At 48.1% G+C, this 26,571-nt stretch overlaps 2 protein-coding genes across 2 annotated transcripts in view; one reads left to right on the top strand and one right to left on the bottom strand.

The window, feature by feature from the left end:
• The window catches only part of LOC140421804 (uncharacterized), a 314,633-nt gene that overhangs the window by 277,756 nt on the left and 10,306 nt on the right, over window positions 1-26,571 (top strand). The window lies entirely within an intron of this gene.
• LOC140419689 (uncharacterized) lies at window positions 1,190-15,648 on the bottom strand. Its single transcript, XM_072503617.1, has 3 exons — window positions 15,585-15,648; window positions 14,145-14,228; window positions 1,190-2,560 (listed from the first exon to the last, which is right to left on the bottom strand). The coding sequence occupies exon 3, from the start codon at window positions 2,450-2,452 to the stop codon at window positions 1,331-1,333; it is 1,122 nt and encodes a 373-aa protein (XP_072359718.1). The 5' UTR covers window positions 2,453-2,560; window positions 14,145-14,228; window positions 15,585-15,648; the 3' UTR covers window positions 1,190-1,330.

Here is a 26,571-nt window from a genome sequence, read left to right as displayed (position 1 = left end):
TAAAGTCCATCGCTTCACTCGGCGATTCAAAGTAAAGTTCCTGGCCCTCATACGTGACCCACAGACACGCTGGGTATAACATCCCAAACTTCACCCCCTTTTTGAAGAGGGCCGATTTTACCCTATTAAATCCGGCTCGTCTTTTGGCCAGTTCCGCGCCCAGGTCCTGGTAAATGCGCAACTCACAGTTCTCCCACTTGCAGCTCCCTGACCACTTGGCCCACCGCAAAATCTGTTCCTTGTGCAGGAACAGGTGCATTCGCACCACCATCGCCCTCGGCGGTTCATTCGCTCGTGGCTTCCTCGCAAGCGCTTGGTGCGCTCTGTCCACTTCCAAGGGTCGAGAAAACGCCCCATCTCCCATCAGCTTTTCCAGCAAACTTGTCACAGATGCCCTTGCGTCCGACCCTTCACTGCCCTCCGGGACGCCGATGATCCTCAGGTTCTGTCTCCAGGACCTGTTCTCCAGGTCCTCCTGCAACCTTTTCTGGTGGTCCCTCATCAGCCCCACTTCTGCCTCCAACACGGTTAAATGGTCCTCGTGCTCGACCACCTTCTGGATCGCCAGTCCGTGGGCTTCCAGCCCCTGTTCCACCCGATCGATCGTTGCCTTGATCAGGTCTAACCCTTCCTTCATGTGCTTGGTGAAGCTCTCCTGAATGAACTCCACCCGCTGTACCATTGACCACTGTGCCACCAAACCGGAATCCTGCGCCTCCGCCAAGCTTTCCCGTGCTGCAGGTTCTACAGTCACCTTCGCTGCTCAACTAATTCTCCTTATACGAACACGTCTGGTCCACGGCTCCATATACCAGTGGGGGATTTCTCCTCACTGTCTCACTCTCCACCGTTGTTTCTAATAAAATTCCGGAAAATTGGGAGAAAAGTTCCAAAAGGTCCGTCACGAGCGGAAGTTAGCAAATACGTGACCTCCTCCAACACCATGGCCGCCACCAGAAGACACAAGGATGAAATTTAGAGACAGTTTGGTCCGGTGGGCTCGTGGAAGGGAGGGAAGCAGCAGAGGCAGCTGATCGGACTTACTCAATCTCAGTCACAAAGATGCTCCACAAGCTCCTCACACGTCTTGTTGGAGGTGAGGATGGAAGAGACAGGGGACAGCGAGAGTACGTCAAAAGGAACTAACTTGTGTCATGAGATATTAAAAAGTTTCAACACACTGCGTATTTATCACAAATCTAATTTATTTGACTTTTAGCCAGAATATTAGCCCCTGTAAATGGGCTGGAATTTGTTATCAGCAGAAAGAGACCCAAATGAACATGGTTCAGTCCTGAATGTGAGAAACAGCAAAACCCAATCGCAGTCGTTACTTGTGGCCTCGTTGGTGTCTCAGCAGGTGGTATGAAGTGGTGAATCCCTTCCCACACTCGGAGCAGGGGAATGGTCTCTCTCCAGTGTGAATTCGCTGGTGTATGGACAGAGTAGATGACTGAGTGAATCCCTTCCCACACTTGGAGCAGGTGAATGGCCTCTCTCCAGTGTGAACTCGTTGGTGCTTTTGCAAGTCAGATGACTGAGTGAATCCCTTCCCACATTGGGCGCAGGTGAATGCCCTCTCCCCAGTGTGAGTTCGCTGATGTACAGTGAGGTGAGATGATCGTCTGAACCCAGTCCCGCAGTGAGAGCATCTGAACGGTCTCTCATCAGTGTGACCACGTTGATGGAGCATCAGGTCCCCAGAACTTTTATAGCACTTCCCGCAGTCTGGACATTGAAACGGTCTCTCGTCAGTGTGAACTCGCTGGTGCTTCTGCAGGTCGGATGACCGAGTGAATCGTTTCCCACACTTGGAGCAGGTGAATGGCCTCTTGCTAGTGTGAATTTGCTGGTGGTTCAGCAGGGCAGATGACTGAGTGAATCCCTTCCCACACTTGGCGCAGGTGAATGTCCTCTCCCCAGTGTGAATTCGCTGGTGCTTCTGCCTGGCGGATGAGTGACTGAATCCCTTCCCACACTTGGAGCAGGTGAATGGCCTCTCCCCAGTGTGAATTCGCTGATGTACAGTGAGGTGAGATGATCGTCTGAACCCAGTCCCGCAGGCAGAGCACCTGAACGGTCTCTCGTCAGTGTGGGCACGTTGATGGAGCATCAGTTCCTCAGAACTTTTATAGCATTTCCCGCAGTCTGGACATTGAAATAGTCTCTCATCAGTGTGAACCCGCCGGTGTCTCAGCAGGCCTGATGACTGAGTGAATCCCCTCCCACACTTGGAGCAGGTGAATGGTCTCTCTCCAGTGTGACTGCGTCGATGAGTTTCCAGCTTGGATGGGGAAGTAAATCCTTTCCCACAGTCCCCACATTTCCACGGTTTCTCCTCAGTGCGACTGCATTTGTGGCTTGTGAGGCCTGATGATCGAGTGAATCCTCGTCCACACACACAACACGTGTACGGTTTCTCCCCACTGTGAATGATGCTTTTTCCTTCCATGTTCAAATTCCACTGATATTCAGAATATGATAAATAGAGGACTCTGTCAGATCCTGATGTGATGTTTGGTTTGAGTTACCGGACTTGGAAGCCTCCCCTTCGAACACCCTGTGAAACGGATTTAAAACAGAAAATAGGGAGTGAGAGAGAACCCACAAAAACACAAAGGCAGGTTGTGAAATTGAGCTGAATGAATCTGGTCATTTGTGGGGCCGGCACTGGGAAAAAGTGACCATGAAAACTGCTGGGTTGTCATAAAAACCCAACTGGCCTCTTTGGGAGGAGAGAGAAAGAGGTGAAGAGGGATTTTGTATATCGACAAGACATAATAAGAGAGTAGCAGGCAAAACAAATTCAATCTTGAGCTTCATAAACAGTAATATTGATAAAGAAACTTTGCTTCTGGTGGCACGGTGATTAGCATTGCTGCGTAACAGCGCCAGGGACCTGCGTTCAATTCCGGCCTTGGTGACTGTCTGTGTAGAGTATGCACCGTCTCCCCGTGTCTGCGTGGGTTTCCACCCGGTGCTCGGTTTCCTCCAACAATCCAAAGAAGAACAAGTTACTTGGATTAGCCTTGATAAATTGCCCCTCAATGTCCAGGGATGTGTAGGTTAGGTGGGGCTATGGGGTTACAGGGACAGGGTAGGGGTGTGGGCCTAGGCAGGGTGTCCTTTCAGAGAATCAGTGCAGACTCGATGGGCCAAAGGGCCTCCTGCTCTGTAGGATCAGCCCCACGTAGGGTGGATCTATGGGTTAGTATGGAGAGAGGGCAGCGTCCATTATGGAGGTTGGATGTGGGACTATTCGCAGATGAGGAGGTCTGTGGGCGGGTGAGCAAGTCCATCCAGAACGATCTGGAAATAAATGATACAGGGGAAGTCTCGGCAGCAGCGGTGTGGGAAGCTCTGAAGACAGTGGTTAGAGGGAATTAATGTGAATGAGGTGTTTAAGGACACCTGTGAATGAGGTGTTTAAGGACTTTTATAGCAAGTTATACGAGTCAGAACCCCGGCTGGGGTGGAGGGGGTGAGGCAGTTCTTGGGTCAGTTGAGGTTCCCGAGGGTGGAGGAAGAACTGCTGGAAGCCCCAATTGAAATTGAGGAAATAATGGAGGGGCTGGAGGTCATGCAGTTGGGCAAGGCCCCGGGGCCGGACGGCTACCCGGTGGAATTCTACAAGACGTTCTCGGAGATATTGGGCCCACTGCTGGTGAGCGTATTTAATGAGGCAAGGGAGCGGGGAGTCCTTCCCCCAACAATGTCGCAGGCCTCGATCTCATTGATTCTGAAACAGGAGAAGGACCCTGAGCTATGCGGGTCATACAGACCAATCTCCCTATTGAATTGGATGCCAAACTGCTGGCTAAGATATTGGCCACAAGGATAGAGGACTGTGTCCCGGGGTGGTCGGGGAAGACCAGACGGGATTTGGAAAGGGCTAGGAATTCACGGCTAATGTTAGAAGGCTCTTAAACGTTATCATGATGCCCTCAGAGGGAGAAGGCCTTTTGTCGGGTGGAGTGGAATTATTTGTGGGAGGAGTTCGGAAGGCTCGGGTTTGGTCAGGGCTTCACTGATTGGGTACGGTTGCTGTATCAGGCACCAGTAGCAAGTGGGCTTACGAATCGGCTGATGTCGGGCTATTGTGACGGTTACAGAAAGCGGTGAAATTATGAAAGCGGCCACAGGCTCAGGCTGACTCGCTGATTGTCCAATAATAACAGTGAGAGTCTCAGTGGGACAGTCAGACAATAATAGTGGAGATGGGGCCCAGAGGAGAAACAGCAAAGGATTCACTCACTTTGAGAGAAACAAACACAGTGTCTGTTCCAATAAGTCAGGCTGCAGTGTGAGAGTGAACACATCTTTGGATCCAATGTAGAATCATATAATCCCCACAGTGCTGAAGGAGGCCATTGAGTCTGCACTAACCCTCTGAAAGTTCACCCTACCGTGACCAATCCCGTAACTAACCCCGTAACCCCACCCAGGGACAATTTAGCACAGCCAATCCACCTAACCTGCACATCTTTGGACTGAGGGAGGAAATCTTCGCAGCCACGGGAAGAATGTGCAAATTCCACACAGACAGTGACCCAAGGTCGGAATCGAACCCAGGTACCTGGTGCTTGAGGCAACAGTGCTAACTACCGAGCCACCCCCGTAACTCTGTCATGATTAGACAATAACCTATCTGATATTCCAATTCTGGTGTACGTTACTCTGTCACTATTATTATAAGTCAACAACCTATCTGATATTCCAATTTTGGTGTGTGTTACTCTGTTACTGTTATCATTAGACAATAACAGGAGGGCAAGATGCAAGGTAGCAATGATATTTTGAAGTTTCTGTGTTACAATGAGTATCACTGGGAGGTGTGTGATAAAATAGGAATGGAAACATCATGACAAAGGGTGGCACGGTGGCAGTGGTTAGCACTGCTGCCTCACGGCGCTGAGGACCCAGGTTCAATCCCAGCCCCGGGTCACTGCCATGTGGAGTTTGCACAGCGACAACAGCGCGGGAGGAGAGAGAGCCGGGACAGCGAAAACAGCGCGGGAGGAGAGAGCCGGGAGTTTTTAAAAGCGCGAGAGGAGAGAGCCGGGACAGCGAAAACAGCGCGAGAGGAGAGAGAGCCGGGACAGCGAAAACAGCGTGAGAGGAGAGAGAGCCGGGATAGCGAAAACAGTGCGGGAGGAGAGAGCCGGGAGATTTAAAAAGCGGGGGAGGAGAGAGCCGGGACAGTGAAAACAGCGCGAGAGGAGAGAGAGCCGGGACAGCGAAAACAGCGCGGGAGGAGAGAGCCGGGAGATTTTAAAAGCGCGGGAGGAGAGAGCCGGGACTGTGAAAACAGCGCGGGATGAACAAAGAACAAAGAACAAAGAAATGTACAGCACAGGAACAGGCCCTTCGGCCCTCCAAGCCCGTGCCGACCATACTGCCCGACTAAACTACAATCTTCTACACTTCCTGGGTCCGTATCCTTCTATTCCCATCCTATTCATATATTTGTCAAGATGCCCCTTAAATGTCCCTATCGTCCCTGCCTCCACTACCTCCTCCGGTAGTGAGTTCCAGGCACCCACTACCCTCTGCGTAAAAAACTTGCCTCGTACATCTACTCTAAACTTTGCCCCTCTCACCTTAAACCTATGCCCCCTAGTAATTGACCCCTCTACCCTGGGGAAAAGCCTCTGACTATCCACTCTGTCTATGCCCCTCATAATTTTGTATACCTCTATCAGGTCGCCCCTCAACCTCCTTCGTTCCAGTGAGAACAAACCGAGTTTATTCAATCGCTCCTCATAGCTTATGCCCTCCATACCAGGCAACATTCTGGTAAATCTCTTCTGCACCCTCTCTAAAGCCTCCACATCCTTCTGGTAGTGTGGCGACCAGAATTGAACACTATACTCCAAGTGTGGCCTAACTAAGGTTCTATACAGCTGCAACATGACTTGCCAATTCTTATACTCAATGCCCCGGCCAATGAAGGCAAGCATGCCGTATGCCTTCTTGACTACCTTCTCCACCTGTGTAGCCCCTTTCAGTGATCTGTGGACCTGTACTCCTAGATCTCTTTGACTTTCAATACTCTTGAGGGTTCTACCATTCACTGTATATTCCCTACCTGCATTAGCCCTTCCAAAATGCATTACCTCACATTTGTCCAGGTTAAACTCCATCTGCCATCTCTCCGCCCAAGTCTCCAGACAATCTAAATCCTGCTGTATCCTCAGACAGTCCTCATCGCTATCCGCAATTCCACCAACCTTTGTGTCGTCTGCAAACTTACTAATCAGACCAGTTACATTTTCCTCCAAATCATTTATATATACTACAAAGAGCAAAGGTCCCAGCACTGATCCCTGTGGAACACCACTGGTCACAGCCCTCCAATTAGAAAAGCATCCCTCCATTGCTACCCTCTGCCTTCTATGGCCTAGCCAGTTCTGTATCCACCTTGCCAGTTCACCCCTGATCCCGTGTGACTTCACCTTTTGTACTAGTCTACCATGAGGGACCTTGTCAAAGGCCTTACTGAAGTCCATATAGACAACATCTACTGCCCTACCTGCATCAATCATCTTAGTGACCTCCTCGAAAAACTCGATCAAGTTAGTGAGACACGACCTCCCCTTCACAAAACCGTGCTGCCTCTCACTAATACGTCCATTTGCTTCCAAATGGGAGTAGATCCTGTCTCGAAGAATTCTCTCCAGTAATTTCCCTACCACTGAAGTAAGGCTCACCGGCCTGTAGTTCCCGGGATTATCCCTGCCACCCTTCTTAAACAGAGGAACAACATTGGCTATTCTCCAGTCCTCCGGGACATCCCCTGAAGACAGCGAGGATCCAAAGATTTCTGTCAAGGCCTCAGCAATTTCCTCTCCAGCCTCCTTCAGTATTCTGGGGTAGATCCCATCCGGCCCTGGGGACTTATCTACCTTAATATTTTTTAAGACACCCAACACCTCGTCTTTTTGGATCACAATGTGACCCAGGCTATCTACACCCCCTTCTCCAGACTCAACATCTACCAATTCCTTCTCTTTGGTGAATACTGATGCAAAGTATTCATTTAGTACCTCGCCCATTTCCTCTGGCTCCACACATAGATTCCCTTGCCTATCCTTCAGTGGGCCAACCCTTTCCCTGGCTACCCTCTTGCTTTTTATGTAAGTGTAAAAAGCCTTGGGATTTTCCTTAACCCTATTTGCCAATGACTTTTCATGACCCCTTCTAGCCCTCCTGACTCCCTGCTTAAGTTCCTTCCTACTTTCCTTATATGCCACACAGGCTTCGTCTGTTCCCAGCCTTTTAGCCCTGACAAATGCCTCCTTTTTCTTTTTGACGAGGCCTACAATATCATTCGTCATCCAAGGTTCCCGAAAATTGCCGTATTTGTCTTTCTTCCTCACAGGAACATGCCTGTCCTGTATTCCTATCAACTGACACTTGAAAGCCTCCCACATGTCAGATGTTGATTTGCCCTCAAACATCCGCCCCCAATCTATGCTCTTCAGTTCCCGCCTAATATTGTTATAATTAGCCTTCCCCCAATTTAGCACATTCATCCTCGGACCACTCTTATCCTTGTCCACCAGTACTTTAAAACTTACTGAATTGTGGTCACTGTTACCGAAATGCTCCCCTACTGAAACATCTACCACCTGGCCGGGCTCATTCCCCAATACCAGGTCCAGTACCGCCTCTTCCCTAGTTGGACTGTTTACATATTGTTTTAAGAAGCCCTCCTGGATGCTCCTTACAAACTCTGCCCCGTCTAAGCCCCTGGCACTAAGTGAGTCCCAGTCAATATTGGGGAAGTTGAAGTCTCCCATCACCACAACCCTGTTGTTTTTACTCTTTTCCAAAATCTGTCTACCTATCTGCTCCTCTATCTCCCGCTGGCTGTTGGGAGGCCTGTAGTATACCCCCAACATTGTGACTGCACCCTTCTTATTCCTGATCTCTACCCATATAGCCTCACTGCCCTCTGAGGTGTCCTCTCGCTGTATAGCTGTGATACTCTCCTGAACAAGTAGCGCAACTCCGCCTCCCCTTTTACATCCCCCTCTATCCCGCCTGAAACATCTAAATCCTGGAACGTTTAGCTGCCAATCCTGCCCTTCCCTCAACCAGGTCTCTGTAATGGCAACAACATCATAGTTCCAAGTACTAATCCAAGCTCTAAGTTCATCTGCCTTACCCGTAATGCTCCTTGCATTAAAACATATGCACTTCAGGCCACCAGACCCGCTGTGTTCAGCAACTTCTCCCCGTCTGCTCTGCCTCAGAGCCACACTGTCCATATTCCCTAGTTCTCCCTCAACGCTCTCACCTTCTGACCTATTGCTCCCGTGCCCACCCCCCTGCCATACTAGTTTAAACCCTCCCGTGTGACACTAGCAAATCTCGCGGCCAGGATATTTATGCCTCTCCGGTTTAGATGCAACCCGTCCATCTTATACAGGTCACACCTGCCCCGGAAGAGCTCCCAGTGGTCCAGATAACCGAAACCCTCCCTCCTACACCAGCTGTTTAGCCACGTGTTTGTCTGCTCTATCTTCCTATTTCTAGCCTCAAATGAGAGAGCCGGGAGATTTAAAAAGCGCGGAGGAGAGAGCCGGGTCAGTGAAAACAGCGCGAGAGGAGAGAGAGCCGGGACAGCGAAAACAGCGCGAGAGGAGAGAGAGCCGGGACAGCGAAAACAGCGCGGGAGGAGAGAGAGCCGGGACAGCGAAAACAGGCGGGAGGAGAGCCGGGATATTTAAAAAGCGCGGGTGGAGAGAGCCGGGACAGTGCTGGGAGAGGGGAGTGCACAAAAGGTGTGGCAGGAGTGCCTTTAGACACGGAGTGCTGATTGGAACAGAGTACATCTGAGTTTAGGTGAGTAACTGAGTGCTGACTGGAACAGAGTGCATCTGAGTTTAGGTGAGTGACTGAGTGCTGACTGGAACAGAGTGCATCTGAGTTTAGGTGAGTGACTGAGTTCGGGTGAGTGGCAAGAGAGGGCTGTGTTTTTGTTGGTGTTCGGGTTTATCCTTGAGGTTATATAAAAAATAAATATAATTTAAATTAATTAACTAATTGAATATGGCTGGACAGGTGATGTGCTGTTGCTGTATGATGATGGAACTGGTGGATCCTATTGAGACCGTCAGTGACCACATCTGCAGCAATCGTTGGCTGCTCGAGGAACATCGGGTCAGAATTGATGAGCTGGAGACCGAGCTGCACACACTGCGGCACATCAGGGAGGGGGAACATTACCTGGACGCTTTGTTTCAGGAGGCAGTCACACCCGGTAGAATAAGTACTGTTAATTCGGACAGTGGTCAAGGACAGAGTGGTGTGACTGCAAGGGAGGCAGGTAGGGGGATCCTGAGTTTAGGAGTTGAGGAGCCTCAGCCCTTGACCTTGTCCAACAGGTATGAGATACTTGCTCCCTGTGTGGATGAGGAAGAGGGCTGTAGGGAGGATGCGTTGACTGACCACTGCACCGTTGTACAGGAAGCCATTCAAGAGGGGGGAGCAAAAAGACAAGTGGTAGTTGTAGGGGATTCTATAATTAGGGGGATTGATGGCATCTTTTGTAAGCCAGATCAAGAGTCCCGCATGGTATGTTGCCTGCCCGGTACCCGGGTAAGGGACATCTCTGATCGGCTTGAAAGGATTTTGGAGAGGGAGGGGGAGGATCCAGTTGTTGTGGTCCACGTTGGGACTAACAACATAGGTAAGACTAGGAAAGAGGACCTGTTTGGGGATTATCAAACACTAGGGACTAAATTAAAGAACAGGTCCTCCAGGGTTATAATCTCTGGATTACTACCCGAGCCACGTGCCAATTGGCATAGGGTTGAGAAAATTAGGGAAGTTAACACGTGGCTAAAGGAGTGGTGCGGGAAAAAGGGATTCCATTTCATGGGGCATTGCCATCAGTACTGGGGCAGGAGGGACCTGTACCGTTGGGATGGTCTTCACCTGAACCATTCTGGGACCAGTGTTCTAGCGAATAGGATAAATAGGTTGGTCACAAGGACTTTAAACTAGCAAGTTGGGGGGGGGGGGGAAGGGAAATGTAAAGCCACGGACAGTATAATGGTTAATGGAGATCAAGGCAGCAGGTTACGTGACAGGTTATTATGTAGAGATATGGGTTCAAAGACAAGGAAAATTAGGAGAAAGGGTAAGAGGAAAAATAATTTGCGAAAAGTTACTGATCAAGGTGTTAGGATTCATAACAAAGACATAAAAAACAGCATAAGTGTACTTTACCTGAATGCTCGTAGTATACGAAATAAGGTAAATGAGTTGATGCCGCAAATCATCGTGAATGACTATGATTTAGTAGCCATTACTGAAACATGGTTAAAAGATGGTCACGACTGTGAGTTAAATATCCAAGGGTATCAGACTATACAAAAGGATAGAATGGACGGTAAGGGCGGTGGTGTAGCTTTGTTGTTTAAGGATGGCATCCGGGCAATAGTAAGGGATGATATTGGTGCTATGGAGGACAAGGTTGAATCAATTTGGGTGGAAATCAGGAATAGTAAGGCGAAAAGGTCACTGATAGGAGTAGTCTATAGGCCACCAAATAGTAACAGGATGGTAGGGCAGGCAATAAGCAAAGAAATAACGGAATAATGTAGAAATGGTACAGCGGTTATCATGGGAGATTTTAATCTGCATATCGATTGGTTTAACCAGGTTGGTAAAGGCAGCCTTGAGGAGGAGTTTATAGAATGTGCCCGGGATAATTTCCTGGAACAGTATGTAATGGAACCTACAAGGGAACAAGCGGTCCTAGATCTGGTCCTGTGTAATGAGGCAGGATTGATTAATGATCTCATAGTTCGGGATCCTCTTGGAAGGAGCGACCACAATATGGTGGAATTTAAAATACAGTTGGAGGATGACAAGGTAAAATCAAACACTAGTGCTTAAACAAAGGCGATTACAATGGGATGAGAGAAGAACTAGCTACGGTAGACTGGGAGCAAAGACTTCATGGTGAAGCAGTTGAGGAACAGTGGAGAAACTTCCAAGCGATGTTTCACAGTGTTCAGAAAAGGTTCATACCGACAAAAAAGAAAGACGGTAGAAAGGGGAAAAAAATCGACCGTGGATATCTAAGGAGGCGAGGGAGAGTATCAAATTGAAGGAAAAAACATACAAAGTGGCAAAAATTAGTGGGAGACTAGAGGACTGGGAAGTCTTTAGGGGACAACAGAAAGCTACTAAAAAAGCTATAAAGAAGAGTCAGGTAGACTATGAAAGTAAACTGGCTCAGAACATCAAAGCAGATAGTAAAAGCTTCTACAAATATATAAGACAAAAAAGAGTGGCTAAGGTAAATATTGGTCCTTTGGAAGATGAGAAGGGAGATTTAATAATAGGAGACGGGGAAATGGCTGATGAGCTGAACAGGTTTTTTGGGTCAGTCTTCACAGTGGAGGACCCAAATAACATGCCAGTGACTGATGGAAATAAAGATATGAGAGGTGAGGACCTTGAGATGATTGTAATCACTAAGGAGGCAGTATTGGGCAAGCTAATGGGGCTAAAGGTAGACAAGTCTCCTGGCCCTGATGGAATGCATCCCAGAGTGTTAAAAGAGATGGCTAGGGAAATTGTAAACGTACTAGTGATAATTTATCAAAATTCACTAGACTCTGGGGTGGTCCCAGAGGATTGGAAAGTAGCAAACATGACACCACTGTTTAAAAAAGGGGGTCGGCAGAAAGCGGGTAATTATAGGCCGGTAAGCTTAACTTCGGTTGCGGGGAAAATGCTGGAATCTATCATTAAGGAGGAATTAGCGGGGCACCTGGAGGGAAATTGTCCCATCGGGCAGACGCTGCATGGGTTCACAAAGGGTAGGTCATGTCTGACTAATTTGGTAGAATTTTTTGAGGACGTTACCAGTGCAGTAGATAACGGGGAGCCAATGGATGTGGTATATCTGGATTTCCAGAAAGCTTTTGACAAGGTGCCACACAAAAGGTTGCTGCATAAACTAAAGATGCATGGCATTGAGGGTAAAGTGGTAGCATGGGTAGAGGATTGGTTAACTAACAGAAAGCAGAGTGGGGATAAATGGGTGTTTCTCTGGTTGGCAACCTATAACTAGTGGGGTCCCTCAAGGATCAGTGTTGGGCCCGCAGCTGTTCACAATTTACATAGGTGATTTGGAGTTGGGGACCAAGTGCAATGTGTCAAAGTTTGGAGACGACACTAAGATGAGTGGTAAAGCAAAAAGTGCAGAGGATACCGGAAGTCTGCAGAAGGATTTGGATAGGTTAGGTGAATGGGCTAGGGTCTGGCAGATGGAATTCAATGTTGCCAAGTGTGAGGCTATCCATTTTGGGAGGAATAACAGCAGAATGGATTCTTATTTAAACGGTAAGATGTTAAAACATGCTGCTGTGCAGAGGGACCTGGGTGTGCTGGTGCACGAGTCGCAAAAAGTTGGTGTGCATGTGCAACAGGTGATTAAGAAGGCTAATCGAGTTTTGTCTTTCATTGCTAGAGGGATGGAGTTCAAGACTAGTGAGGTTATGCTGCAATTGTATAGGGTGTTGGTGAGGCCGCATCTGGAGTATTGTGTTCAGTTTTGGTCTCCTTACCTGAGAAAGGACATATTGGCACTGGAGGGTGTGCAGAGGAGATTCACTAGGTTGATCCCGGAGTTGAGGGGATTACATAATGACGAGAGGTTGAGTAGACTGGGACTGTACTCATTGGAGTTTAGAAGGATGCGGGGGGATCTTATTGAGACGTATAAAATTATGAAGGGAATAGATAGGATAGATGCGGGAAGGTTGTTTCCACTGGTCGGGGAAAGCAGAACTAGGGGGTATAGCCTCAAAATAAGGGGAAGTAGATTTAGGACGGAGTATAGGAGGAACTTCTTCACCCAAAGGGTTGTGAATCTCTGGAATTTCTTGCCCAGTGAAACAGTTGAGGCTCCTTCTTGAAACGTTTTTAAGAAAATGATAGATACCTTTCTAAAGAATAAAGGGATTCGGGGATATGGTGTACGGGCCGGAGAGTGGAGCTGAGTCCACAAAGATCAGCCAAGATCTCATTAAATGGCGGAGCAGGCTCGAGGGGCCAGATGGCCTACTCCTGTTCCTAGTTCTTATTCTCCCGTGTCTCTATGGGTCTCACCCCCACAACCCAAAGATGTGCAGGCCAGGTGGATTGGCCACTCTTTTGAGGTCCACCAACAAAATAAAGCAAAGGAAACAAACTTAGGGACAAAGCAAAAAGGGCCGCTCCAGTTAGGGGCACTGCCCGAACGTAACAAAGATCAGCAGAAACTTACAAACAACTAATGAGAGTGCATTTAAAGAGGTCAATAAAGCACCCCAACCCCTGTGGTGCCCACCAGGCACGGAAGGCTTTGATGGTGCCCATGGACACTGCATGCTCCCTTTCTAGGGACACCCAGCTGCGAATGTAGCCGCGGAAAAGGAGTAAATAGTCTGATCGGATGACCCCCTCGGTCGCCCGCTGCCTGGACCTACAAATGACGCGCTTCACCAGGCCCAGAGCAGGTTCACAAGGAGGTAAGTGGCGCTGATTCACGAGGTCTTCGGCCCAAGTAGGACTCAGCAAAAACACAGTCCGTGCTGCAACCCTGGAACGACCACCCAATAGAATCCACCTCCTCCCTGCTGGTGTGTGGAGTCTTCAGTCCGGGAGGAAGATCAGCAAACACACTGCCCACTCGATCCCTCTGCCCTGGAACAAGCACACTGGTTAGAATAGGAGGATTTTGTCCTTGCTGAAGGCAGATGTTATCAGTTGGGAAGACTGGGCTGGGCCCTCAACCCGGGAGAGGCCCAGCAAACAAGCAGTCCAAAGGGCTTTACTCCCATTTTGTTTTTGAAGTTACCTCCTTGTTGTTGTCCTTCTCTCCTCTCTCCGTCCTTCTCTCCCCTCTCCTTCCTCCAGGCAGCAACCAGCACTGGACACAGGCAGAAAACTGAGCAGCAGCAGCAGCAATAGCGAGAGAGCAGCAACAGCAGCAGCCACTCTCCACCACGGCAACAACCTCACAACACCAAAGTCTGCACTGGGGGTTCTGGCTTCGGATTGGCCATGCTAAATTGCCCCTTAATTGGAAACAAATAATTGGGTACCCTAAATTTATAATTAATAATAATACTCACTTCTGTCACAATTTCAGTGTTTTCAAGTTTACAATCTCCTGCTGCAACCTTCGGCTGAAAAGATGTCAGAAGCTTTGGAAGCAACTGTAAAAGGAAATTACAATGGTCAGAAATGATAGTCGAGGTTATAAATTAAAATCAAATTAAAACATTTATCTTGGTTTGAGTTTGCTGGGTGTAAATCCTCCCCTAACCACCGGTAAAAGGAGTTTCCAAAACCCATCACTCTTCGAGTCCAGGACAGAAGTTCCAAACATTCTCTCCCCTTGTTGCCAGTCCCAGGATTACTTTTTTAAAAAGTACCCAATTCATTTTTTACAATGAAGGGGCGATTTAGCATGGCCAATCCACCTACCCTGCACATCTTTGGGTTGTGGAGGTGAAACCCACGCAAACATGGGGAGAATGTGCAAACTCCACACGGACAGAGCCGGGATCGAATCTGGGACCTCGGTGCTGTCAGACAGCAGTGCTTATGTCCCAGGATTATTTAATGTGGGTTATACTTGCTTTGGAGGCAGTTCAGTGAAGTTTCACTAGTCTGATTCCTGGGATGGGAGAGTTTGTTTTATGGAGCAAGATTGAGCCTGATTGGTCTGTACCCGATGGAGTTTAGAAGAATGAGAGGTGATCTTATTGAAACATCTAAGATTCTGAGCGGTTTTGAAGAAAGAATATTTTCCCACATGGGGATTCAAGAACTAAGGGGGACAGTTTAAAGATAAAGAGTTCTCCAATTTGACACTGAGATAAGGAGAAATGTCTTCCCTCAGAGGGTCATCAGTCTGGATAAAAGCAAATTACTGCAGATGCTGGAATCTGAAACAAAAACAGAAAATACTGGACAATCTCAGCAGGTCTGACAGTATCTGTGGAGATAAAAGGGAGCTAACGTTTTGAGTCTGGATGACTCTTTGTCAAAGCTGAGTTTGTGGAATTCTCTCTCCCAGAGGGCAGTGGCGCTGGGTCACTGAATATACTCAAAGCTGAGTTATCTTTTTTTATCGACTGGTGAGTCAAAGGTTTTTTGGGGAAGGCAGGAAAATGTCATTTGGATCTGCCATGCCTTTATTGAATGGCAGAGCAGGGTCAATCAGCAGCATGGCCTGTCCCTGCTGCTAATTCTGTTATTATTCTTCTGTTCTTCGGATTGCCACATGTCAGTAGCACCTCCCCCCTCTGGAGAGGCCTGTCAATCATCGAGACATCTCCTGGTCATCGGATCCTGAAGCACCGCATCTGTTACGTCATCAAGATGGCCCCTCAGCCGCTCCGCTAAACAAAGATGGCGGCCGTAGATCTGGGCCTGATACCGGATAAAAGCTCCGCAGCTACAAACGCGGATTTTTCAGGGTCTTATTCCGGCCTTGTGACCAGCAGGGGGTGTTTATGAAGCCTTCTCTCCCTCCCCTCCCGGCTCCATTCCTCCCTCCGCCTCACCGAGTCTCTCCGCCCGAAACAGCCGTTCCCGCACTCGCAGACGTCCGAGCAAGTGACACTGCGCATGCTCTGATACAGCCCAGCATTGCGTCTGCGCAGTGGGCTCCTGGGGAGTGAATAGGGCACATTCACAGCCGCAGGGCATGTTGGGTAACCGCCGCACCATTGAAACAGCAAACAGTCAATACAAAATACCAATTTCTAAAAAATAATCAAAAAAATTATTGTCAATGGGTATTCCGCTGATCTCCATTTCTCAAAATGATTAAATGCTGCTCTCCTGTGGAACAGTGCAGAACTTAAGTTTTTTTTCCCCCAATGGGCCCTTCCTCTCTCCTCCCCAGAAGATGCAAACTCTTGTTGGGTTCAATTCCAGAATCAGTAATTCTTCCATCTTCCATCATCTTCCCTCTTGCTCGTGATACTGAATGTTGAGTGTTTTCTGGAATGATCCAGCACAGATGGAAGTCACTCGGCACATCGTATCTGTACTGATTCTGTACAAGAGCTACCACTTTTCTGGTTAAATTCCATTTGCCACTGTTCTGTCCATATGACCAGCCCATCTGTTTCATCCCGTAATTTAAGGCTTTTCTTCTCGCCAGTTATCACACCAACAATTTTCCATCTGCAAACTTATTGATCATATCACCTACCTTCATGTATTTCAAGTCCTCTATTTTATATATAATTACTATTGGTGGCTGAGGATGCACCAGGATCTCCAACAGCACCACAACCTGTGTTTCTTTCCTGTGAGACAATCGAGATTTAATAGCTCTGGAGAAACAATGCTGAAAAAGCGGATGTGCTGGCCAAGGCTAATAACTGGGTGCTGCCTTCTCGGTCTCTGAATTTACTCGACTCCAGTTCACTCCCCACTTATGTGATAAGCATTGACCATAATGACTGGCAAGAGTTTGCTGCCAATCAGTCACTATCATGACAACGTGCGCATCAAACAGCATCATTAGGGTGGCACGGTAGCACAGTGGTTAGCACTGTTGCTTCACAGCACCAGGGTCCCGGGTTCAATTCCCGCTTGGGTCACTGCCTGTGTAGAATTTGCACGTTCTCCCCGAAAGAGGTACTTGTTAGGTGAATTGAACATTCACCTGAACAGGTACCGGAGTGTGGCGACTAGGAGATTTTCACAGTAACTTCATTGCAGTGTTAATGTAAGCCTACTTATGACAATAAAGATTATTTTTTTTATTTTTGTTGATGTTCTTGCAAAATATTGACCTGCTTTATTTTAATTGATAATTACTTTCATAGTGGAGATGTCACTGTGAAGAATGTGTCAGTCAGTGAGGATTAATCAGCATTTTCTAATTGGAGATGTTAATCAGAGGAAGCGTTCAGACACTGAATTGTAGAGTTTTTTTTACAAAAACAACTTAGGACTGAAGTAAAAATTCATAATTTTATTGTTCACCAGTTTCTTTGGGAGTTCTTAAATCGAAGGATAAGTTCACAGATGATGATTTCAAAAGGGACCCTGCCTTCACAAAAACCAACATATATCTTGAAGAATAAACTCCAGCCAGTTAACATTAGGAGGAAAGTAAATAATAATAATCCTTATTGTCACATAGAGGCTTACATTAACACTGCAATGAAGTTACTGTGAAATGCCCCTCGTCGCCACATTTTGGGGCCTGTTCGGGTACACTGAGGGAGAATTCAGAATGTCCAAATTGCCAACAGCATGTCTTTCGGGACTTGTGGGAGGAAATCGGAGGATCTGGAGGAAACCCACACAGACACAGGGAGAACATGCAGACTCCGCACAGACAGTGACCCAAGCCGGGAATCGAACTGGGACCCTGGCGCTGTGAAGCATTCAGGAGCATTAAGGTTCAGCCAGGATAATACCACTAGGAACAATAGAGAAATAACAGAAATATTAAATAATTACTTTGCATCATTGTTTCCCAAGGAGATAGAACAGGTCAACAGGACATTGAATGATGAGGTAATTATTGATTACACTAATCAAACTCAAAACTCAAAGGGGATAAAGCCCCTGATCCAAATGGATTACTTCCACGTTTTTTAAAGATTCTAGGGGAGAGACATTACTGCTCATATTTAATAATTCATTAAAAATGTTCAGTTCTAAAAGACTGGCAGCTCAGTAATGTCATTCCTATATTTAAATTGGCGGACAGATCATGCCCAGGAAATTATGAAACAATTAGCTTCACATTGGTAAATAATCAAATCCCGAGTAAAGGAAGGAATTTTTAAAATCTGGGAAAGATAAACATAACAATGAATAGTCAATATGGATTTCAAATGGGAAAATCTTGTCTGACCAAAGTTATGTGTTTTGCTGCTTGTGCGAGTGCTGCTTATCATTAGGTGTAAGCAACCTCCCTCCCCAATGTGGTTGCTGAGAATTCCATTAATTTGAATGGTACGATTAGAGTCAGAGAGTTTTTCCAGGAGTGAAAGAGGTGCTTTGACCCATCGGGTCTCCACCAGCCATCAAGCACCTATTTACTCTAATCCCATTTTCCAGCACTTAGTCTGTTGCCTTCCATGCAATGGCATTTCAAATGCTCATCTAAATACTTCTTAAATGTTGTGAAGTTTACATTCTCTACCACACTTTCAGACAGTGAGTTCCAGATTCCCACCAACCTCTGGGTGAAAACATGTTTCTTCGCATCTCCTATAAACCTCCTGCCATTACCTGAAATCTATGCCCCTGCTTATTGACGCCTCTGGTAAGGGGAAAGTTTCCTCCTATGCCCACTGGTTATTGACTCTTCCATTCAGGGGAAAGGGTCCTTCCTATTCCCCCCATCTATTCACCACTAATTCACTGAATAATTTTATATACCTCAATCAGGATCCCCTCAGCCATCTCTGCTCCAAGGAAAACAATCCCAGCCGATCCAGTCTCTCTTGTTAGCTGAAATACTCCAGCCCAGGCCATCCTGGTGAATCTACTCTGCATCCTCTCAAGTGCAATCACTTCCTTCCAGAACTGCGCACACTACTCCAGCTGTGGTCTAACCAGCATTTTAACAGCTCCATTATAACCTCCCTGGTCCTACATTCTATGCCTCAGTTAATAAAGACAAGTATTCCATATTCCTTTTTAATCACCCTATCTATCTGACCTCCTGTCTTCAGGGGCCTATGGATATGCCTACCAAGGTCCCTCTGATCCTCTAGGGTCCTACCATTAATTGTTTATTCTCTTGCCTTGTTTGCAGATTCTTTACCCAGCACGAAACTGCAGGCTGACGGTGTGCTGTGTAAAACCTAACATTCCACAGACCCCACTTTCCTGCAACAACATGAAGAATCTGTTTAAAGCCACAAACAGAAAGGTCCAGTTTTCTTCTGGAGTTGATACGAATCAGTTTTCAAAATGATGCAGAGTTTCAGCCAATGAGGGAGATCCGCGCTCAGCCCAGCCCCTCATTCACTCTGAATGGTTGGAGGACCAGCCGTTCCGGCAGGGTCTTCCACTCCCGCCTCCTATTCCAATTGGCCCGGAGCTACCGTCAATCACTCCCCGGACATAACGACCGATGTCAGAAAAACACAACCCTAGGGGTGGCAGGGTGGTGCAGTGGTTAGCACTGTTGCCTATGGCGCTGAGGATGTGGTATCGATGCCGGCCCCAGGCCACTGTCTGTGTGGAGTTTGCACATTCTTCCCGTGTCTGCGTGGGTCTCACCTTCACAACCCAAAGATGTTCAGGTAGGTGGATTGGCCATGCTAAAATTGCCCCTTAATTGGAAAAATAGATTGGATACTCTAAATTTATTTAGAGGCTGGAGACGGAGTCCTGTGTGGGTACGAGTCTGGGGGCGCTGGCAACGGCGCCGCTGCCGCTCCCTCCAAGGAGGTATTCCACAAGCCCGGTGGTGGTGGCGAACCTCAAAATTTGGGGGCAGTGGAGGCGGCATAGGGGGGAAGTTAGGGCCTCGGCGTGGACCCCATTACGGGGGAACCACCGGTTCGCCCCAGGAAGAACAGGTGGAGGGTTTTCGGGGTGGCACAGGGCAGGGATACGAAAGTTGGGGGACCTGTTTGTGGACGGGAAGTTCGCGAGCTTGGGTGAGCTGGAGGAGAAGTATGGGCTCCCCCCGGGAACACCTTCAGGTACTTACAGGTAAGGGCGTTTGCCAGACGGCAGGTGGTGGAATTCCCACGGCTACTGCCACACACAGTACAGGACAGGGTGCTCTCGGGGGGGAGGGTGGGAGTGGGGAAGATCTCGGAAACTTACCAGGTGATGCAGGAGGAGGAGGAGGCCTCAGTGGTGGAGTTGAAAGTTAAGTGGGAGGAGGAGTTGGGAGAGGAAATCGAAGAGGGGATGTGGGCAGATGCCCTAGGGAGGGTGAACTCTTCCTCTTCATGCGTGAGGCTCAGCCTCATACAGTTTAAGGATCTGCACAGGGCACACATGACCGGGACAAGGATGAGCAGGTTCTTTGGGGGTGAGGACAGGTGTGTTAGGTGCTCAGGGAGCCCAGCAAATCATACCCATATGTTCTGGGCATGTCCAGCGCTGGAGGAATTTTGGAAGGGCGTAGCGAGGACTGTGTCGAGGGTGGTAGGATCCAGGGTCAAACCGGGCTGGGGGATCGCAATATTTGGGGTGGCAGAGGAGCCGGGAGTGCAGGAGGCAAAAGAGGCCGGAATTCTGGCCTTTGCGTCCCTGGTAGCCCGGCGAAGGATTCTCCTTCAGTGGAAAGATACGAGGCCCCCAAGCGTGGAATCCTGGATCAGCGATATGGCAGGGTTCATTAAATTGGAGAGGGTGAAATTCGCCTTGAGAGGGTCGGTACAGGGGTTCTTTAGGCGGTGGCAACCGTTCTTAGACTTTCTGGCAGAACGATAGACATTGGTCATTGGGAGCAGCAGCTCGGGGGGTGGGGTGGGGGGTTACTTTATTTTTGTTTCTGTTATTTACACTGGAAGGGTCTGAGGGGGTGTATACACCTGTTGTCTTAAGTCGGGGTGTTAATGTTAATTTATTATTTAGGTACGGGGGGAGGAGGGGTTTGGGGGGTTGCTTTTTTAGATTGTGTTTTGTACTTAACCCTGTTGGGTTCTTTTTTCTTTCTCATTTTGTTATTGATATTTTATGAAAACCTTTAATAAAAATTTTTTTTTTTTTTAAATGATTATTCAGTAGTGAACATTGATCGTCATTAGTGAATTGGTGTGTTAGGTAATTATATTGTAAAGACTAGATCTTTATTTTTAAAAATAACACGATCAACCAAAATGTTTCCAGAAACTGCAGAGCTATCAGAATTTGTTTGAAAAAATAAATTGCTCGATAATTTTGAGAAGTTACGAGATGTGGTGATAAGTCTGTACATAATATTACATGTACTCAGCAGTGTGACCTCCCACCAGTAGGTGGCGTCAGGCATCAGTCAGGTGACATCCAGCTGCCAGCAGAAGGTTGTAAAGCGTGCAAGAGGCCAGTTGCACATAGACATCATATTCTGCCAAGACTATGTGGGCTAGGCATTGGAGGAATGGTATGTTACTGTGCGAGTAATCCAGAGACCCAGGTTAATGCTCTGGGGATCTGGGATCGAATCTGCAAATGACACATGGTGAAATTGAATAACAGTATTGAATTAAAAGTCTGATGATAACATTCTTGATTGTTGTGAAAACTCATCTGGTTCACTAATGTCCTTCAAGAAATCTGCTCTCCTTATGTGGCCTGGCCTACAAGTGACTCCAGATCCACAGCAATGTTGTGGTTGATTTGTAAGTGCCCTCTGAAATAGCCTCACAAGACACGCAGTTCAAGGGCAATTGGAATGAGCAGTAAATGCTGGTCCAGCCAGTGACGCCCACCTCCCGTGAATGAATAATTTTTAAAGCGGCTCATTGCTCAATCTGAAGGCGAGTAAGAAACTCTCTTTGATTGGATTTGATTTATTGTTACGTGTACCGAGGGTACAGTGAAAAGTATTGTTCTACGTACAGTCCAGACAGATCGTTCCATACATGAAAAAACAAAGTGCGGATCTTGGCAGTTTGTAGACGCAGATTAATATTTTAATCACCATCCGAAACATACCTAATGGTAATGTGTGCTCATATAGACAGACACAAACGATACTGTAATTGAATTCGAGGAAATAGCAGAGATTTAACTGAACCACATTTTTGAAAAATTCGGCCTTAATGATGGAGAAACAGGAAAAGCCACTCAGGAAGATGAGGAAATCCAGGCTCAGTGCGGATTTGCTGTCAGCCCTCCTTTCTTATACACAAACGGGATTTAGGCTGCAGAATGTTTCACACCAAAACACAGAGGGATCAAATATAAGCAACACATAATTCTCAATTCTCTTCCATTTAATTATATTTGACTTTGTTCAAAGGTTGACTGTGGTCAAACTGAACAAAGATTCATGGGGTTTCTGTCACCCAGTGAAACGCTTTCTTTTCTTGGTCAGTCATGTTTGAATTCATTGGTGTGTATTTCAGAATGAAGACTCGAGAGGTATTCAATTCAAAATGAAATCATATATAACAAATAAATATACTGATGTTCAACATTGAATAATAAAACAAATATTTGGTAAAATTGGTGGAAATTTTCTGTAGGAAGTTAAGAATGATGCATTAATGATTGAACAGAGAGCATTGTTCCATTAGATATTTGCTGAACAAATGCTGAAGTTCAATATAAGTTCTATATCTTCTGGACTTACGAGTTGAACATTTAAAGGAACAGCTGTCTTCATGTAATAAGTGACCTGGCCTCTCAGCTGAACCATTGAAAGCTGCAGCAAGAGTGTGCAGTTGAATGTTGCACAGGGCCATTGGGTACTGTGCTGCCAGCTGTTTCTGTAGCGTAGAGGTTATCACATTCACCTAACGCGCGAATGGTGCTCCGAAAGCCAGTGATTCTAAACAAACCTGTTGGACTTTAACCTGGTGATGTAAGACTTCTTACTGTGCCACCCAGTCCAACACCAGCATCTCCACATCATAAATTAGAAGCATTTAATGCTTCTGCCAATTTCGAATCAGAATCGATGGACCGAATGGCCTCCTTCTGCACTGTCTGTTCAATGTTCTATATGTGGACAAATTCAATGAAGCAAAATCATACTTTGAATGAGAGTCTTTGCAAGTAATTAAGTCTTTACTGGTCAGTACGGTGCGACAGGAGAGAGAGATAGTCACAGGTTAAAGAGGTGTGAATTGTCTGAAGCCAGGACAGTTGATAGGATTTTGCAAGCGCATGTAATGTGACATGAATCCAGGGTCCTGGTTGAGGACGTACTCATGTGTGCGGAATCTGGCTAGCAGTTTCTGCTTGGCGATTCTGCGTTGTCGTGAGTGCTGAAGGCCGCCTTGGAGAACGCTTACCCGAAGATCAGAGGCTGAATGCCCTTGACTGCTGAAGTGTTCTCTGACTAGAAGGGAACATTCCTGCCTGGCGATTGTTGCGCGATGTCCGTTGTCGCAGCATTTGCATGGCCTCGCCAATGTACCACGCCTCGGGACATCCTTTGCTGCAGCATATGAGGTAGATAACGTCCTCCCTCATGAAATGTAAAAGGAGTTTACAAATGTCACACTATCTTTTGTAAGGGCCACGGAGAATCCAGCACGAGTTTTAAGGATACAAAGTAACAACATTTATTTACTATGACATATATACATAACAGTAGCAGTAACTTCCCTTGCTACATACTCCTTCCTGCTAGTTCCTGAACTGGCCAGCTTATTTATACTAGGAGTTTACTAGTGGCTTCTCCGCCCCCCCCCCCCCCTCATTGGGGAAGCTCATACTCCCACAGGATTGTGGGATAGTCATTAGTCCCCAGCCAATGGTAAGTAGGCAGGTTATAACATCCCTCCCCCCCAGAGTCCAAGGAATCCACCGAAGACCCTGGCGAAGGAGGGCGTCGGACTCGTTTGGCCGCAGGCCGGACACCATTTGCACGCGGCGCTGGATCAGGCGGCGTGTAACGAGACGGAGACCGGCGCTTCCGTGGTGAACGGCGCGGTTGTACATCCACGACCCGAGGAGTCCCCCTCTGATGCATCCTGTGTCTCCATCTCGGAGTCAGAGTCTGCTGCCTCCGTCACGTCAGCGTCTCGATCTCCATTCGATCCCGTAACGACCTGCGCAGGCTTCGAGTGAGGCACCAGTGGAAGATTGTGAGGACTACCTTCCCTTGTCTCTGGTCTCTGCAGCTGTTGAAATGAGCACCGGGGGCGGGGAATCTTTTGAGGGGATGGTCTTCTGGACCGAACATGGTCTACATGTTTTCGCTGGAGACAACCCTGGGCTTGCACTTGGTAAGATATAGGGCCCGTTTGGCGAAAGATTACACCAGGAACCCATTGGGCACCACCAGCAAAATTCCGAACGAACACTGGGTCACCGGGCGCAAACTGCCGAATCGGCCGATGACGAGAAAATCCCTGTCCCTGCCGTTCTTGTGTGCGGCGTACTTTTGCGCCAATGTCCGGAAAAACCATACTAAGGTGGGTGCGAAGTCTCCGGCCCATTAGGAGTTCTGCGGGAGCTACCCCAGTCACTGCATGGGGGGTGGTCCTGTACGTAAACAAAAAGCGAGCTAGTCTAGTGTCCATTGATCCGGAAGACTGCTTCTTTAGGCCTCTTCTGAATGTCTGCACTGCGCGCTCTGCCAATCCATTTGAAGCCGGGTGGTAAGGGGCAGTGCGGATATGGCGGATGCCGTTCATCTTCGTGAACCTCGCAAACTCCTCACTCGTGAATGGAGTGCCGTTATCCATGACCAGCACCTCGGGGAGGCCATGCGTACTAAACGATAAACGCATCTTTTCAATTGTTGCGCAGGACGTTGTCCCCTGCATCTTATGCACCTCTAGCCATTTGGACTGGGCGTCAATTAGTAGAAGGAACATGGATCCTTGAAAAGGGCCTGCGAAATCTGCATGCAAGCGTGCCCAAGGCCGCCCTGGCCATTCCCAGTGATGTAGGGGCGCGGCCGGCGGAGGCTTCTGATGCTCCTGGCAAATGGAGCAGTTTTGGGCCACCTTCTCAATGTCGGTGTCGAGGCCTGGCCACCAGACATAACTCCGGGCCAACATTTTCATTTTGGTCACGCCTGGATGCCCATTGTGCAAGTCTGATAGTATCAGCTCCTGGCCTTTTTCCGGGACAATCACACGCGTCCCCCACAAGAGGATGCCGTCTTCCACGCTGAATTCTGACAGCTTGGAGGAAAATGCCCGCAACTCGCCTGGGAGCTGTCTATGCTGCCCACCATACAGGACAATGTGCCGAACCTTTGACAGGAATGGCTCCGTCTGGGTCCACTCACGGATCTGTGATGCCGTGACAGGCAAGGTGTCCATAAAATTTAGGGTTGCAACCACCTCACCGGTCGTGGGGGTCGACATGGGGCCGGTCGATAAAGGCAATCGGCTCAGTGCGTCGGCATTTGCTATCTGCGTACCTGGTTTGTGCTCCAGAGAATACTCGTATGCAGCAAGCAACAAAGCCCAGCGCTGGATCCGTGCAGAAGCAATGGGCGGTATTGGCTTATCCTCTCTGAAAAGTCCCAGCAGGGGCTTATGATCAGTCACGATAGTGAAATGGCGGCCGTACACGTACTGGTGGAAGCGTTTCACTGCAAAAACCACTGTCAGGTCCTCCTTCTCGATCTGCGCGTACTTTTTCTCCGCTGCAGTCAATGTGCGGGAGGCGAAAGCTATCGGTCGTTCGGCCCCGTTCTCAATCTTGTGGGACAGGACGGCCCCAATACCATACGGGGATGCATCACATGTGACGAGCAAAGGCTTTCCAGGATCATAGTGGGTTAGTAACCCAGACGACGACACTTGTTGCTTTACCCGCCGGAAAGCGGTTTCTTGCAGCTGACCCCAAACTCAGGTGTGATTTTTCTTTAGCAGAAGGTGCAAAGGGGCCAGCGTAGTTGCCAGATTGGGGAGGAACTTCCCGTAATAGTTTACGAGACCGAGAAAAGAACGAAGATGCGAAGTGTCAGTCAGGGCGGGGGCATGTTGAATTGCACGCACCTTCTCTGCGACGGGGTGCAGACCTTCGCGGTCCACCCGATAACCTAGGTAGACTACTTCCTTTGCCTGAAATACGCACTTTGTGCGACGTAAACGGACTCCAGCCTCCGAAAGGCGTCTAAGGACAGCCTCCAGATTTTCCAAATGTTCCTGCTCCGACGTCCCTGTAATCAAGACGTCATCTAGGTAGACAGCCACACATGGTAAACCTCTCAAAATGCCCTCCATAACACGTTGAAAAATTGCGCAGGCAGAGGATACTCCAAAGGGCAACCGTGTATATTCATACAGGCCCCGGTGTGTATTCATCGTTACATATGGTCGGGAGGCAGGGTCCAGCTCCAACTGCAGGTAGACGTGACTCATATCTAATTTTGTGAACGAGAGTCCACCTGCAAATTTCGCGTAGAGATCCTCTATGCGAGGCATTGGATATTGGTCGAGTTGGGAAACCGTATTCACTGTAAGTTTATAGTCGCCACACAAGCGAACTGTGGCATCTGGCTTCATTACAGGTACAATTGGTGCTGCCCAGCCAGCAAAACGGACGGGTCTGATAATACCCAAACTCCAAACGAGTGAGCTCCCCTTCTACCTTCTCGAGCAAGGCGTAAGGCACTGGGTGCGCCCGGAAATAGCGCGGCGTGGCTCCTGGTTCAACTTGGATACGGGCTACGGCCCCTTTTATTTTCCCCAAACCAGGCTGGAATACATCTGGGTATCGTCCTAGCACCTCAGTCAACCCTTCATAAACTGTTTGGAGGATGTGCTGCCATTGCAACCGCAAATGGCTCAACCAGTTCCGACCCAACAGGCTGAGCCCATGGCCGCGCACCACGATAAGTGGGAAACGCCCCTCCTGGCTCCATAGACAACAGGGGTCATTGTAGTTCCTGCAATGTCCAGTGGTTCCCCCGTGTAGGTGGCCAACGTGGCC

This window comes from Scyliorhinus torazame, chromosome 5 (assembly GCF_047496885.1).
Source record: "Scyliorhinus torazame isolate Kashiwa2021f chromosome 5, sScyTor2.1, whole genome shotgun sequence".
In the NCBI taxonomy this organism is placed as follows: Eukaryota; Metazoa; Chordata; class Chondrichthyes; order Carcharhiniformes; family Scyliorhinidae; genus Scyliorhinus; species Scyliorhinus torazame.
This window is presented reverse-complemented; position numbering and strand designations above follow the sequence as displayed.